Source organism: Syngnathus leptorhynchus, chromosome 9, assembly GCF_054491065.1.
Source record: "Syngnathus leptorhynchus isolate UIUO chromosome 9, UIUO_Slep, whole genome shotgun sequence".
Classification (NCBI taxonomy): domain Eukaryota; kingdom Metazoa; phylum Chordata; class Actinopteri; order Syngnathiformes; family Syngnathidae; genus Syngnathus; species Syngnathus leptorhynchus.
In genome coordinates, this window is record NC_141203.1 from 9972100 (window position 1) to 9988096 (window position 15997).

General features: G+C 41.6%; 2 protein-coding genes across 5 annotated transcripts; one reads left to right on the plus strand and one right to left on the minus strand.

The window, feature by feature from the left end:
* The first annotated feature begins 790 nt into the window (after positions 1-790).
* Positions 791-6214, plus strand: LOC147051083 (indian hedgehog B protein-like). Its single transcript, XM_085920096.1, has 4 exons — positions 791-1662; positions 2614-2771; positions 2867-2970; positions 4606-6214. The coding sequence occupies exons 1-4, from the start codon at positions 1357-1359 to the stop codon at positions 5268-5270; spliced, it is 1233 nt and encodes a 410-aa protein (XP_085776222.1). The 5' UTR covers positions 791-1356; the 3' UTR covers positions 5271-6214.
* Positions 6215-6470: 256 nt separating this feature from the next.
* bin1a (bridging integrator 1a) lies at positions 6471-15318 on the minus strand. 4 transcript variants are annotated; one of them, XM_085920092.1, is made up of 19 exons: positions 15026-15318; positions 14087-14167; positions 13922-13976; positions 13717-13811; positions 13220-13315; positions 13042-13152; positions 12866-12958; positions 12665-12750; positions 12512-12587; positions 12298-12353; positions 12124-12168; positions 11433-11502; positions 11244-11366; positions 11064-11084; positions 9549-9905; positions 9109-9174; positions 8923-8997; positions 8435-8536; positions 6471-8358 (listed from the first exon to the last, which is right to left on the minus strand). In XM_085920092.1, exons 1-19 carry the CDS (start codon positions 15110-15112, stop codon positions 8257-8259), a joined length of 1797 nt encoding a protein of 598 aa, XP_085776218.1. In that variant the 5' UTR covers positions 15113-15318; the 3' UTR covers positions 6471-8256. The 4 variants fall into 4 exon arrangements, with proteins under 4 accessions (XP_085776218.1, XP_085776219.1, XP_085776220.1 ...); XM_085920093.1 differs by lacking the exon at positions 12124-12168; XM_085920094.1 differs by lacking the exon at positions 9549-9905.
* Positions 15319-15997: the final 679 nt, after the last annotated feature.

The window sequence follows — 15997 nt, forward strand, 5'->3', positions numbered from 1 at the left end:
TTGAACTAATGTGTTTCGGAAAAGACGATCAGTTAGGTATTTGGCCAGTCAGCCAGTGACCAGAAGATATATTTCACCCAATATTCAGATTCATTCATTCATTCATTTATATATCTATATCTATATATTTATATTTATTTATGTATTTATTTATTTATTTATTTATTTATTTATTTATTTATTTATTTATTTCAAACCATTGACATTCAACCTTCTGGTATTTTATATTAAAGTATGTAATGATTTTTTTCATCACTTAACCCGATCCTCTGTAGTTCATGACAAACTGGAGCAAGGGGCAATTTAGGGCAACCAAGGAGTAGTTTCTTGGTGTGTCTTGCTCAAGAGAACCAAACCCTTTGGGTCAGACTAGCCCCCTTAGTGCACCCTAAGTTGTAATTATTTTTGGACAATTCAACCATCAAACTTGTGAACATATTTTTCAGTGAAGGTCTTTTCTTCACTGCAGGGTCCACAAATGGAAGATTCAAATTCCCAACAGTGAAATTGTGAAGCAGACGTGTTTTACATCTAGTGCACCGTGCTCCAAGAATCTAATGGTGACAGATCATAACAAGGGCACAAAGACAAAGCTGACAATGATAAGTGGCGGCATTGAAGGCCAAAGCTGATATTTGTTAGATGGCTGCAATTCTGAGCAGTGTTCGTGCGTGCGTACGTGCGTGCGTGAGTACGTGCATGCGTGCGTGCGTGAGTGCGGACAGGATTCTCCCGTGCGCACTTTGCCCACGTCGAGGGGCGGGGTGGGTGGCAAAGCGGGGACAGATGAGGGAGAGAGGGAGAGGAGGGCAGGACTGGCAGGGTGCGGTCTGAAATGGCAACAGCTCGTCGTGGATCACTCAAGTGGAGTGGATTCAAGTGGAAAGCTGCAGCCTGTTGCGCGCAGTCCTCTCACTGCAGGGAGCATCAAAAAGCTCACAATCCACGGGGGATGTTGTGACACTTTTCGTGGAGCAAAAGAAGAGACAGAGGGAACGCCACATTAAAAACGTGGACGCGCACTTACTGCTGTTTTCTCTCTTTCTCTCTCTCTCTCTTTCTCTCTCTCTCTCTCTCTCTCACCCACCTCATCGACTTTGAACCTGTTTGTTTAAATCCACGGACTTTACAGCCTGCGCAGTGCGCACTCAACGTCGATTCTCCAGGGCAGAGCCTGAGAACATTCCCATTTAAGTGGACTTCTATGGTGCCCTGATGCTGAGGTCCCAGCTGGAGTAGTGCGATTTGGGGGACAAACTGCAATCGGATGTCCCGGACCATGGACTCGACAGGTGAACCGGAGACGCACTGAAGACGCAATTCTCCCTCGGGAGAGTGCTCCCTCCTCCCGGGGCGATGCGGACCCCTTTCCTCCTTCTCACCGCCTCTCTGTGGGCCATGGTGCTCCTCCTCGCACCTGCCTCGGAGGGCTGCGGACCGGGGAGGGGTTACGGCAAGAGGAGGCTTCCGAAGAAGCTCATCCCGCTGGCTTATAAGCAATTCAGCCCGAATGTGGCCGAGAAGACGCTTGGGGCAAGCGGGCGCCCCGAGGGGAAAATTACGCGCAACTCTGAGCGCTTCAAGGAGCTGACACCCAACTACAACACTGATATCATCTTCAAGGATGAGGAGGACACGGGAGCCGACAGACTCATGACCCAGGTGAGAAAGAGGAAGATCATGAAGACAAGGAGGAGGAAGAAGAGAAGCGCTGGGAACACTTTGCAATGCTTGTGTGCGGACAGAGACACGCATTTGTCCCATGCAAGTGATTTAGGTCATGTATGGTTAACCGTGTCTATGAATCACTTCAAAAGGCGCAAACCTCACAGTCGCATCAAACTATGCGCTCCATGTTTGCTGTCAGTTAAATATTTAAACCAAAATGATTGATTCCTTTGATTCATAGCTTCACCCCCGGTGTTTTGGTTCCGGAGTAAGGCAGCTGGGATTTTAACCGAATGATGAACAGCTTTTCTGGCACGTACTATTTTAAATGTTTACGCCGCATATTGTGCACAAAAGCAACAGGAATCAAGTGGCATAGCAGAAAAAGGGTGCAGGCATGCGTGTGTCGAAGGAGAAAAAAACGGAGCATCTCTACAAACGGCGTTTATATACACCCCCTAATCAGCGGGTGACAGGTGGCGGTGATCAGCGCCGATTAGCGCGCGCAGTTCCGCAGTGGCCCTCCGAGGACAAGCGCGTAGGGCGCATCAGCTGCCAGTAGGGCGAGAGCAGAGGGGAGACGTGAAAGAAGTCGTTTTTTCCTTGCTTCTGTGCTTTGATTTGCACAGTTGTCCTCAAACATGGCACACAAATATCATTTTTAACAATATTCGAAGAATAAATTAAAATGTATGCATGTGGAGGAAAAAATGCAAAATTGCAGCTTTATTGGCTACAATAACTTTTCAGTGACCAGTTTCCATCAAACTGTTTATTTATTTATTTTTTACTTTTCTGGCATATCCCCCTCCCAGATATTACATTGAAAATTAAGTCATTTTCTATTTTGCATTAGAAGATGATGACAAAAACTGATTGCTACAACGTTTCACTTTGCTCTGTTTTGAATGATTTACCTAATCTCCTGTGTGCACCTCCCCTCAGCGCTGTAAAGACAAGTTGAACTCCCTGGCTATCTCTGTGATGAACATGTGGCCCGGTGTGAAGCTGAGAGTAACAGAGGGCTGGGATGAGGACGGCCATCACTCGGAGGACTCGCTGCACTATGAGGGACGTGCTGTGGACATCACCACCTCAGACAGGTGTGCATTGCACAAGACAAGAACAATGTCTATTAAAAGCAATGGGTGAATTCAAACATAAAGTCATGGGTTTGATGCTATGTTCATATTCACAGAGACAGAAACAAGTACGCCATGTTGGCTCGGCTCGCTGTCGAAGCTGGATTTGACTGGGTCTACTATGAATCCAAAGCCCATATTCATTGTAGCGTCAAGTCAGGTGAGCAAGCAAACATTATTTTATGAAACAGTTTTACGGCCTTCTATCCATAATAGTAATGATACTTGCAAGGTCAAAATTACAATTTTAATCATATCTGATTCAAAAGGACTTGGTCCAGTTGAACAGAATTGTTGCCTTTCATCTGAGTCGGGAGGGGCCTTGCTGCAAGGGCTTTGCATGTTGTCTGTGGGTACTTTGGCTTCCTCCCACAAGCCCAAAACATGCACAGCATGATAGGTTAATAGAACAGTCTTAATGTCTTTTCAATGTGTACAGAAATAATCAGGTTGGGTTTTAAGGTTAAGATGTATATAGGGTTGAGTTTAACCCTAATGGCTATTTATGGTTGCGATCAGTCCGAGATGTACATTTTTGTCACTGCAAATGAATTACTAGTTTGATAGTTGTATGTTATTTAGAAGCGTATCTGATAAGGTACCGATTGTAACGTTGAAGCAAGTCCCTTGTTGAAACACAAATCATGGAGTGGCTTGAGCGCTAACAATAGTTGAACACATTCCATTGTGAGCTATTCTAACTGTTAAGACATTTTGGAGGCCCATGTCTGGTACCACCAGTTATTTGATGCCAAGCTACATTCTAGCAGTCCATTGAGGTTAGTAGGCTGTGAGATGATTAACTCTCTCTTTGTTTTGCCGTTGCTTTTCCCTCGGTAGGTTTCTCTCAGATCTCTTATCTGAACCTTATCACCTCCTGGTTGCAGACCTCCTTTTCTGCAAGCCACATACTTAGAGACATACACACCTTTGACAAATATTTGTCCGCCTTGAGACATACTTAAGACACCCAAATGCATCAATCAAATATGAGGGTGGGTTAGATTTAAAACAGTCAAGCAAATTGATTTGATTCAAGTGACTGGTGTGAAAAGTTAATTTATTCTATTTTCTATCATTTTCTACTTCAGCTGTGCTAACCTTTCACTTCCTTTTTTTTTTTCCCCTCAAAACGTACTTTCCCATCTGTTTGACCCCAGGCCATGCTTAGATACAATCTCCTGGTTATCCATTACCTCTGGCTGACTACCTTCTCTTGCCACCTCGTCTCACTGTGTCTTAAAGAGCCACTTTACTCCAAAGTATTCGGCGACAGGGAAGTAAACACCGTTTTACCATCTATGACAGCTTTTACAAGTCACTCGAGAACAAAAATGCATCGAAAATGCATCGGATTATTAGCGAGACCTAACATTTGTGTTAGTGTGCTATGCTAACTTTAGTAATATATAAGCATCTCTACCTTCATTTACCCTTTAAGATATGAATGAATCACTGGGATGAAACAAATTTGAATTCAGCACAAGCCGCTTTTCTGATGACTTTGATGAAGACGTGATCATATATATGTCCGCAAGAATGCTGACTAAAAAGACACTGAAGACGTTATAAACAGTCAGTCGCTGATCCGCTGAAATAACATTGGCCTTTAGTCAGTGTCAAAGTCTAACTTGATTTATGGAGCACAGACAGATCAGATTACCATATGAGGAAGTTCAAGTGTGGCTCCTTTGAGAAGGTTTTATTTTAGTTTTGTCGTGTTTACAGTAACAAAGTAAATGCATCCGTACGATCGCATCCACATCTTGATTTTTCCCCCATCTCAATTTTACAGAACATTCTGTCGCAGCCAAAACTGGCGGTTGTTTCCCAGGCGATGCTCAAGTTACCCTCGAGGGCGGAGTCACCAAACAGATGCGTGACCTTCATCCCGGTGACCGCGTTTTAGCTTCCTCCACAACCGACGGCTTTGGCTCGCTTCTCTACAGTCCGGTACTCTCCTTTTTGGATCTCCAGACTAACGTCACAAAGATCTTCACCCTCATTGGAACCAACACTGGACTTAATATAACGCTCACGGCGGCGCACCTCATCTTTGTCACTGACTGTGTGGACGGACTCAACAAAGATGACGTAAGGACAACTTTTGCCAGTGAGGTGAAGCCGGGTCAGTGTATTCTGACTTCGCAAGGAACCGAGACGACTCAAGCTGTCGTGACTTTTGTAGAGGAGAGGCAAAGCACTGGCTTGTATGCCCCACTGACCCAGCACGGGTCTATAGTAGTGAACAGCGTTTTGGCATCCTGTTACGCCGCTGTGGACAATCATCATTTGGCCCACTGGGTTCTTACCCCGCTGCGTCTTGTCCGCACCCTCATGGGCCCTGCTGAACAACAAACTGATGGAGTGCATTGGTACGCCTGGCTTCTACAGAGAGTTGGGGAAACGCTACTGGGCCCCAGATACTTCCACCCTTTGGGAACTGAGCGAGGACTCTGACAGAAGAAATAGTATGTTGACGTCAGCTTGTATTTAAGAACCAAAATAGAAAAGGTGGATGTGTTGGGACACATCTTGAGCAACTAAGTAATCATTGTGTAAAGCAGTAATGGTGGTCTCTCTGCACTCCAAAATCTTGTGTTATCAATCCTAATACATTACTCCATATGGTGTCAGAATTCAGTTTTTATTCTGTCATTCAATTTTACCTTCGAGCACCTTAGCATTTAAAAGAATGACGTGTTAATGTTGCGTTTTGAAAACAGAACAGTCGAGAGGTTTGGGAGTGGTAAGGCAAAGCATAGATTAACACGTTCTGAGTCTCAGTTTTCCGGTCAGTAGTATCTACCAAAATACCTTTGACTCAGGCTGTATTAAACTACTGTATAATTCGAGCTGTTTATATATTATGCTCCATAGCCGTTATTTCCTTGTAGTTCCTTGTACTTGATAACTTTCCTTTGCATGACCGTTTTCATTGCATCCATAGATTCCAAACTATCTCGAGGCAAACATGTATCGAACTCATGTTTTAATTGAATGATATTTTCTAACTCGCTTTTGATGCAAATGCTTCATGGAGAAAAAGAAAAACCTTTTTTTTAGTATTTTCATGAAGACACTCTACGGTATAGTGTTTACCGATACGCAAAGATTTGTCAAATGTGTATATTAAGCTATTTTCTGAGAAATTATTTAAAGATCTATTTTTAAGAATGTAAATGTATTTTTGGGAAGGGGGTAACATTGTGCATTCATTTGTTTTATATTTAACATAAAGTTATTACAAACAATGTTTTCTTTACAAGCAAAATGAGATTTAAGTGATAAAGCATGACGAAAATCACTATGAGTAACTCCATGTAATGCCGCAGGTAAACTGCATGTTAATAGAATGTCTTGACACTTTAAGCACAACGGGTAAATAAACGAGCAGGTGACAATGAGACTGAGTTGGTGTCAGGGTGGGCTGATGCTTGCTTTCAGTACCACGGACAGCAATTCAGATTGTGTTTTCATCTTCTTCTACATTCTGTACTCTTTGACACAGTACATCCTGCTGGTGCTAGCGATCACTGCATATATAACAAGTTATTATATGTATCAAAGCAACCAACAAGGGACGCTGCAATCTAAACCTTCCAAATCAAAGCTTTCTCCAAATAAAAGACCAGAGAGTCAAAACTGATGGAGGTTTGAAGTCTTTTTTTTTTTTATATTGGGTCGGGAAGGTAAGGAAGATATTTGAATATTTTTAAGATGTTTTATCCCAAACATAGGAGACTTGTCTTAAGACAAATAGAGAACCAAAGTCATGAAAAATAAATACAAATTAAACACAGTGCGAGCCATTGTTGGAAACTGAGGCAAATCTCGCTCAAATCACTGAGCAATAAATAAATAAATACAAATTTAAAAAGTCAGTCTCTATATGTCTTGCCTCCATATATTATCACAATTGAATCTCTTTGGGCCACAATACACTGGCAACATTTTGAGGCAAGATTGATGGAAAACCACGAGGGAAGGGGGTGATGTGTGAATATCCAAAATAAATCTGCTCAAATGTCCCCTTATAAAAAAAGAGAATAAATAAATAAATAAACACAACTTTTTGTGGGAAAACATACCTAAAAAATAATCCCAGTAACATTGTATTAAACGAAAGGTTTTCACACAACACCTGGGAAGTCAGCATGCTCACATTAACTCACATACACATATGAATGTCTTTATAGAATATGTAGCTGTCATCACTTGGCAAAATTACACTTATACACAACAAATGCACAATTACATCTGGAACCTGTAATACCAGCCAGCGCGAATACCGTTTGTCCAGTTTGAAAAGCTCCTCGTCAAATGGGCGCACTTACTTCCAGGATTTTAGCCCCATAGCATTACTCTAGAAATCAAGAATTTCTTTTCCAAAACACACATACACACACCTCACTCTCACTTGAATACGGTAATACCAAATATGAATCTACGTCGAGTTTGCGAATGTGTATTGGGCTATGTAAGAGCGAAGAACCTGACATAAGTACAAAAACACTCTGTAGCATTCTCAGTTGGCAAATATGGTGACCGCTATACATATCATCATTGCTTGGCAGCATACAAAAATAAAACAAGTAGCTCTGGTGCATATTTGGAAACATTTGCATTTGTGAGCAAAGTCGTGTTGATGAAAGTAGGAGGACGTCGACACGTCTTTTAAAAGTGAATGAAGCTGGCTCAGTTAGAATATGATTGATCCCAGTGTGATTAAATCTGCCTAACTATTTTAGTACCAGTTGCAGCTTCTCATTGGTGCAGATTGCTGGAAAGCTTTCAGGCAAGCCTAACTTTATTGTGTTGATTTGTTGAATGCATAATGACTTGCCTCTCAACACTGTTTATCACCATGAAAAAAAAAAATACAACAACCAGTGGCCCATGTTTAAGTGGAAAGTAGGATTTAAGATGTAACCATCGTTACAGCTGCCCAAGACTAATGACATTGATTTCTGATCGGTAAACGTCTCCTTGACACCTGATCTTAACAGGTCGCCCTACCTGAATATTTAAAAATCACTTGCTACATGTGACCAAAACAGACCAAACCACAGATTTGTTTCAGAAATAAACTGACTTTGTCTTCTCTGATTATGAGAGTTTAGCGATGAGAGGTGGTTTGTAATGAAATATAATGATTTAATTATACTAAGTCATTACAGAGGGAGCCACATTTGCGCTAATCCCGCATAAGGACAGGATTCTCTTTTCAGTCCAGTCAACGATCGCACTGTAAGTCTGAAATTTGGCCCCTTGGTAATGGCTGTCATTTCTCTTTTGTAGGAATTCCTCAGTAGTGGAACTGCAATTTCAGTTCCGCTTTTATGGTCAAAGTCCGAGTAATTAGACAGGGCAAGAATAGGACAGGGAGTGGGGATGCTAGAAGGGAATGAGTGAAAGAAAAAAGTTGGCGTGACAATGAAACTTTTTACAGCCTCTGGGTGAAGTTTTCTGGGAATACACCTTTGGTGCCATTTTCTTTTTTCTGCTTCCAGTCATCCTCTTTCATTCCCATCAGCCAGCCATCATCCTAAAGATATGAATTGAGACATGACATGATGTTTTATCTTTCTGACGCAAGCATTCGAGAATGGGTGCGTATGTACCTGTTCATCTGGGCTGTCAAAAGTCATGACTAGCACCACATCGCCTGCCTTCATTTCAAGTTCGTCCGTGTCATTTGCGGCATAGTCATGCATCACTTGGACCTTTGACACACAAGCAGAAACAGAAAATAAAATGGGTGTGCAAACTTTACCCTCCAAGGGTAAGATATAAGGGCCAGTTTAATAAACATGGTCAAATCAGTCAAGGAAGCACTAATACAGTATTTTGAAAATGGTAGTGATTGGAAAATGAAGCTTCAAATTTGCTTCATGAACCAGTTGTACTTTTTAACTCCTTTAAATGTCAGTTTGTGTTGAAAGTTCACTGACTTGCCATTTTGTAAACCGTTTTATTTAAACCCGCAGTGCCATCTAGAGGAGTCAAAATAATACGACTGGTTCATGAAGCAAACATGAACCTTCATTTAGTTTTTCCGTGCTTTGGACACCACTGGGTTAAAGGAATATTGCACTCAGTCAGTCATTACCTTAAACAGGAAACCAGGAGGCATGTCAGGTGACTCTGCCTTTTCTTCAATGGGTTCTTCATTTACCGCCGATATCTAGATCGGAAAACACAAATTAACTTCATTAATTTATCCATAGAATAAAAGAAATTTCACAATCAATAATTATCTTTTCCGGAATGAAAGTATTTTTCTGTTTGTACTTACGTCATTTGTTGGTGTTTCCTCTGCTGCTTCCACCACTTCTGCTTCAGGAGTTGTTTCAGATTCACCCTGAGACAACAAACGCACCAATAGAAAAGATGAAGCAGACACTGAACATGATTTAAAACCATAAATAATTGAGAGGGTGTGAGAGTGACACTACGAGACAGACGACAACAAAAGCAGTGCTGTGACAACACAGGCAATAAAGTCGAATAAACGCAGTAGATATGAGAGCACCATATTCCCCTTTTGTACGTCTAGACTGCAGTTACTAATTTATTTCTAGGCTCCAAAAGTTGACCTAAGAGAAAACACTGATGCATCTATTCTGTTGATCATGATGCATCACTCCTTCTTTCAGACTCTTAATTCACAATTTTCAAACCTCCTTAAGAGTTGATGCATCCACCCTTTTCATCCAGATGCATCTTCTTGGTTACCTGATCCTCTTCATTAGCAGTATTAGGAAGAGCTTCTTCTTCACAAGCGTCAACCGGAGCCTCAGTTGGACTGGCGGCATCCTCTGCGTCCGGCTGCTTGTCGTTCTCCACCGGACCTTCCTTGGCTTCCACAACAGATTCGTCATAAGCCTGCTGGGTTCCATCGTCCTCCCAATCGTCATTTGCGTCATAGTGAACCGCTTGGGTATCGTCATCCCCCCAGCCCTCTGTGGTAGCGGCTATGGGGTCATAGCGTGCAGGCGGCGTATCATCGTCATCGCCCCAGGCCTCCGCAGCAGCCGCCACAGGGTCATAGAGCCTCTTGGGGGGCTCTTCTTGGGCATCGCCGTCCTCTGGCTGAGGGGCAGGGGGGTTAAGTTTCAAGGGGTCAGAGTTCATAAGACATGTCTTACCTCATGACTGGGTTTGTATATTATTGGGGGACAATTAAGTAAATTTTGTGGGGTTAGGGTGAGGGTTGCAACATATGTTCAACAACAAAACTAAGAGTTGCAAAATGATAGGTTGTTTCAAAGGGTCAAATTAAGGAAGTTATGGAAAGGTATTGCTTTGATGAAACATTTCAAATCAAACTGCAACATATTAACTGTTGCAGCATCTTCATCAACATTGAGAAACTGAAGGTATGTGGGGGGAGATAAGCCTTCGCTGGGACGAAAAAACTAAATCATAATTTAAAAAAAAGGAATTTAAAGAGGGATGGCTGGCGAAGGGATCAAGGAAGCCTTTTCCACCAGAAGATCGATGTGAGTTCTGTGTTTACTTGGCAAGCATGGCTTCGAAATCACAGAGCAAATGGTCACATGGCAGAGGAAGAGGGTTGGCTGGGTATCTTTGTAAGAGCAGAAGTGTCATTCCATTCCCAAGTATTGCCCTTTGCCTCAAGCTTTAATTGCAGTTGTCTTGGAGACACATCTCTCTTACAGCGATGAACCAAAAGGTTAGTTCACACTATGCAAGCAAGACCTTGTGAAGTTGCCCATTTGATTTGATACCCCGGCAGAAGCCTTCACCAACGGTAAGGACCGCAGTCAAGATGAGCAACTTCACTCGTTTCTTCCCTGTGTGTTACATGGCAAGTGGACTGGACACGTGTTCTGTCAGTGTAACATACAGGGATACGTGAAGCAACTAAAACATGGAGGTCAATTCACTTTCAAAGGTTATTTTCTAACCAATCCAGGGTGTTACATTCTATTTAAATGCAACATAAATTTTTGAAAATGAATTGACTGAAGTTTAATTTGGGGCTATGTAAACACTAATTAAAGGTAGTGCAGACAACACACAAAGGGACAGATGTAACATTTATGGAGTAATGCCTTTAGATACACAAAGCAGCCATTAAAAAGGTCTCGCAGTGATGCTTATATAATGGCTATGTGACACGATGGGTCACATTTACACAATGAGATGTGAACATCGAGTATGATCATAATTGTTTGTTTTTATGTAGTAAATTAGTAAAGTAGCTCTGGGCGTTGCTTATCTTACCCAGGAGTCCGAGTTTGCTGGCTGTAATATGAGAGGAGGTGAAAAGAATATCATGGAAGATAAAAAAATAAAAATAACAGGTTAGTAATAGAAAAAAAAAGGATAAAATAAATAAATAAATTTAAAAAAGTTAATTAAATAAACGATTCCACTGTTTGTAAAAGACGGAGATCCACAAACCTCTGTCGGGGAGGTGACACTAATATCAGGAGCTGCTGCAGAATCAAACAGATTGATGATGTTTTCCGTTTTCATCTCTTTGGATGGGGTCACCTTGGGTGGAGGAGGCACTGCTGGTCTGAGCTGCGACAAAGACACCAATCATTTAAAAAGTTGGCTGCATTTGAAACAATGAGATAACCTACCTACCTTGGATGGGGATTTGGGAATTGGCGGCGGTCCTTCTGGCTTGAGGGTGTGGTTAGACTCATCGATGTCACTGAGTCAGTTAGAAGAAATAGAGAGTGGAATAAAGAAAAAATAATCCAGATTACTCAGAGTGAGTATACATAACGTAAGAGGATAGCGGAGAAAGAAAAGTTGCGATTCATGCAAAGTTGTCATGCAAGAAAAGTGAGTCTCCATCTCTTCCTTTTGCACTGTCTTGCATTCCATGCAAGCAGGCTGTGCCCGTGCCTCAATTAGTCCTCACAAGAGAGCCGTAGTTGTGACATCATTCTCATATAGATATTTACATTCATATACATACATACATTTTTTTACTTGAATACTTTAAAAGCTGACATAACTCAGAACTGAAGATATTTAAAGAGATGGACGTAAACTAAATTAAGTGCACCAAAATGGTAGAATCCATAATTTTCTATGCAATATAAAGAAGATTCTTAAAGATTAGTTTGGTTACGTAACACACTGGTGCCACATTAAACCATCCATGTCTTGCCCATCTCCTTCCTATCTGCAGCTCTGAGAGCACAACGCTCTTTTCAGACAAGCACTGTGAATGCTCTCAAACCTGCAAACTGGCTGACAAACAGACAAGTGGACAGACAGAGCAACAGTTGCGTCAGCGCGCTTTAGCACCGTCCTTGTTGATTACCTCCTATTTGCTCCTGATGATAAGGCGCTGCGGTTACCTGTCTTTCTGTAATGGAGGTTCAGGGGTGGCTTCAGATTAATGAAGGTCATTTTTTGCTTCATATGTAAACCCTTCATTCATTCACTTGCTGAATGGCAGAAATTAAAAGGACACACGACAAACTTGCTTACTAACCTGCTTGTGTCCGTCTCTTCCAGTTTTACCAAGACATCGTATAAATCTTGATCCAACTGTCGGGAGAGTGGAAAGCAGAAGACATTAGATTTTTTTTAGAACTTTATCTGTAATATACCGATTTAAGATATAATAGCCCACAACCAATGTTATGGTTGCGCCAGTGATGTGTCCCAATTCTTGAATTTCCAACAAATATTTGTCTCACACTCACCCGACTAATTTCTTTGTGAAACTTTTCCTCAAAACCAGCCAAACTCTGGAAGGTGCTGACATAAAAACCAACACGACTGCAATAGAGAGAAAAAGTGGGCAAATGACAAATATTTATGACAGCGACACATAGCTATGCACGATAAGAGTTCACCTGTTCCACAGTGAAGGTAACTCCTCCTGTAAGTCAATATTGATTTCCTCAAACACCTTCTGGGCTCGCTCCAATTCCTCCTCTGCCTAAAATAATCACAACTGCGGTTGGTTTCTTATTTTTGCTGTATGATAGCGACAATAAACAGGTTGACACTCCCGAGGAAAGATCTAAGTGTCTATCATTAGCAGTGTGGTGTACCTGGCTTCTGGACAAGCTACTCTGGGCCACATTGTGTGCTGACAGAATCCCTTGAGCCCAGCCGGGTGTTGCCCTCTCCAACAAAGAGGATGGCTAAAATGGGAGAGAGCACATTTGGATGCCCTCCTCATCTTAAATAGAATCGAGGTTAGAGTTTGCACTTCCATTGGTATTACCTTGGTGATTTTAATCCCGCCGTCCTTTTTCTTGGTCTTATGCGTGGTGGAATAGTTGTGTCTGGCACTGTCGTAATCTACCAACTTTCTGTCCCTCTTGGCAATACGAGCCTAGGTAACAATGTCATAAGGTTTGTGCCGTTCATATTAAGCGGTCTATGTTAGCATGGCGGCTAACCTTAATATCAGGAAACTGTCCCAAGTAGGTATCCATGGAGATAAGGGCATGATCGACCAACTTTTGATGGTAGTCAGTCCAGAGCACATCACAATCCTTGAAGGTGCATACAGATGTTAAGAACAAATATGGAGTTAAGTTTGGAAAAATGTGTTAAAACAAATTGTATTATTATTATTATATGAAACAGATGAAGTACTGTATTTTCCGGACTATAAGCCGCTACTTTTTATGCAAGCTTTGAACCCTGCGCTCAGTGCGGCTTATCTAAGGCTTTTTCATGATTTTTATGATATTTTATAATTTGTGCATATTTTCTTATATTTGGAAATGAAACATTTCCTTGAATTTTAGCTGGTGCGGCTTATATTCAGAAATTATAGTAGTCATATAGTCCTAGAGTCAAACATATTTTTAAGAATATGAAATACTTCCTAGCCACAATATTAGGATTATAAGAATACATTATACAACATTATAAGAGTTACATGACTGACCTCCACAATGGAATCAACTTCATTCTTGCCATACCAGTCGGGCTCATACATGTCAGCAAGGCATGCCTGCACGTTCTTGGAGGACTCGTGCATGGCTTTAAAGAAACATATACACATCATGGTGTACATTTGCAAAAACTGGAACAGGTGCATAGATAGGTGTATGATATGCGTCCGATTATTTAACCGGCTGTCTAATTCTAACCTTTCACGGCCTCCAGGTATGCCCTCAAGTCGCGCTGGAGTTTGCTCCCTTCAGCCTGAAGAGATGACATATTTAAGAACACACATGCATAAGATGACCACAATAGTCTTATATTAAATAATAAAATTCAGTTGTGGTAGCTCTGATCAAAATGGTAACTCTCACATATTGCTTGTTGAAGTTTATGACTCCCTCCTCGAAAGCAACATCTTTGGTCTCATCTGCTTTTCCAAGCTTCTGTAGGACCTGCCAATCAAAAAAAGCAACAACGCTATCGATAATGGTATATTTATATTTTCCGCTGTCACCAATCACCAATAAACGAAAAATTTACAGTGGTATTTTTTTACACAAATAAAGATACATAATAATAAGGATAATGTTAAATAATCAAATTAATGAGAATTCATTATTTGACATTCATGTCACAGAAATCATTTGAATAACAGTCACAGTCAATATGCAATAATACAAGAACTCCTAAACTATTTTTTTTTTAGAAGACTTTCCCATACAGTTAATTAAGGAAACCAAAGCATTAGGAACGCCTCTTCCAGAGGTACCACATACTATTGATTGCTGAAGAGTGCACATGATGCTCACGGGGATCACCCTGCAAGGACTGTGCACATATAGCTTTAACTAAGATAGCGCCCTCTGTCATTCATTCATCGCATCCCTAACGTGCAATTACCGAGGCCTCCCGATGCATAGGAAATGTACAGTAGACGAAGCAGCAGCATTTAGCTTGGTACTATCATTGTGCACGATTTAAACGTGACAGGATTTGAGGCTGTGAGACGCCTAAGACATTTGAGCACGCATGGCCATGATTGTCTAAGAAATTGACAATTCTAAGTGGGCCCATCTGCTTCTCCTTCAACATTCCCTTCAATGACATTGGCTATAATACACGGAAATAGGGGGGGGGGGGGGCACCGGCCGATCCCCAAATGCACCATCTCAGCTCCCAGCTGTGAGGCTGTCGTGATGCGACATTACCCCATCGGTGGGGGGATGCGCAACTTGGTGCCTCGCTTCTTTTACAGGCCTCGCATCTCTTAATTTCCTCACATTTGGTCGTGCATAGTCCGCGGCTCTTACCTTCTCTTGGGCTCGTGTGAGCTTCTTCTGAACGTTGCTGGCCACTTTCCCTGCAGTCAAACCTTTCCCCAAATTGAGCTCAGCCATTTTATCGCGTGGATCAGCCTGGGGGACGCGCACGGGTAGGAAGTAAGAGCAAAAAAAACAACAACGGCTGGACCGCTAGGGTGACTGTGTAGGAAAATGCATCAATGTCCCGATGAGAAATACAAGCGTTGAATGTGCGTGTTGCGTGAAGCTGATGTGGTATCAGTTGGATGATGCGAAGCCAGGCTGGCTGGTATTCTCGAATATTGAGCTGTTAAGCGTGCGCGTCCACGACACGGGAGGAGGATGCTGACAGAGATGCTCTTAAAGGCGCAGAACCTGATGCGCGTACACGTCACGTGTAGTTGCGTACGAGTTAAGCCGAAGTGTATTACGGTAGTGGTTCTCAAATTCGAACACAAAGTTCCACCTAAAAAAATAAATGGATATATAAATGTCAACATCATGGCATACTTATACTTCCATTAGTTAGATCTCTGTCAATCTTCTTAAAACATATTTTATGGAAATAACAAATAACAGAACAGTATTCTACAAACAAACAAATAAACAGATATATAGTCTTACAAGACAGTAGCACCGCAATTATAAAAACAAGCCTCTACAACTGTAAGAAAATCGTTCTCATCCAGACATTTAATAAACTGAATATAAATTCTGGCTTATTTTATTATCATTTTTACACAGTGATAAATTGTTCTCCTGGAGATGGCGCCAAAAGCACACTACTTGTAAATGTTTAATTCTTTCATCATCCTTAACGCATCCTCAGCCATCAGACAACGCTGTATAAGGGGATTCAATATTGTGTGTTGTTTATTTACGTTTGGCTGTAAGAGTGCATCAATCATCTTGCCAATTTACAGACGAAAATAGTGACAAACATCATATTACATACAAGATACTGTGCATTGGCCACGTATA

Excerpts from the sequence above, each read along its gene's own strand:
- LOC147051083 (XM_085920096.1), top strand. The coding sequence starts at position 1,357 with ATGCGGACCCCTTTCCTCCTTCTCACCGCCTCTCTGTGGGCCATGGTG. Across the intron at positions 1,663-2,613 it reads CCGACAGACTCATGACCCAG|CGCTGTAAAGACAAGTTGAA; the intron begins GTGAGAAAGAGG and ends ACCTCCCCTCAG. Across the intron at positions 2,772-2,866 it reads GACATCACCACCTCAGACAG|AGACAGAAACAAGTACGCCA; the intron begins GTGTGCATTGCA and ends TCATATTCACAG.
- bin1a (XM_085920092.1), bottom strand. The coding sequence starts at position 15,112 with ATGGCTGAGCTCAATTTGGGGAAAGGTTTGACTGCAGGGAAAGTGGCC. Across the intron at positions 13,316-13,716 it reads AAGTTGATTCCATTGTGGAG|GATTGTGATGTGCTCTGGAC; the intron begins GTCAGTCATGTA and ends TGCACCTTCAAG. Across the intron at positions 11,367-11,432 it reads TTCCCAAATCCCCATCCAAG|CTCAGACCAGCAGTGCCTCC; the intron begins GTAGGTAGGTTA and ends TCTTTGTCGCAG.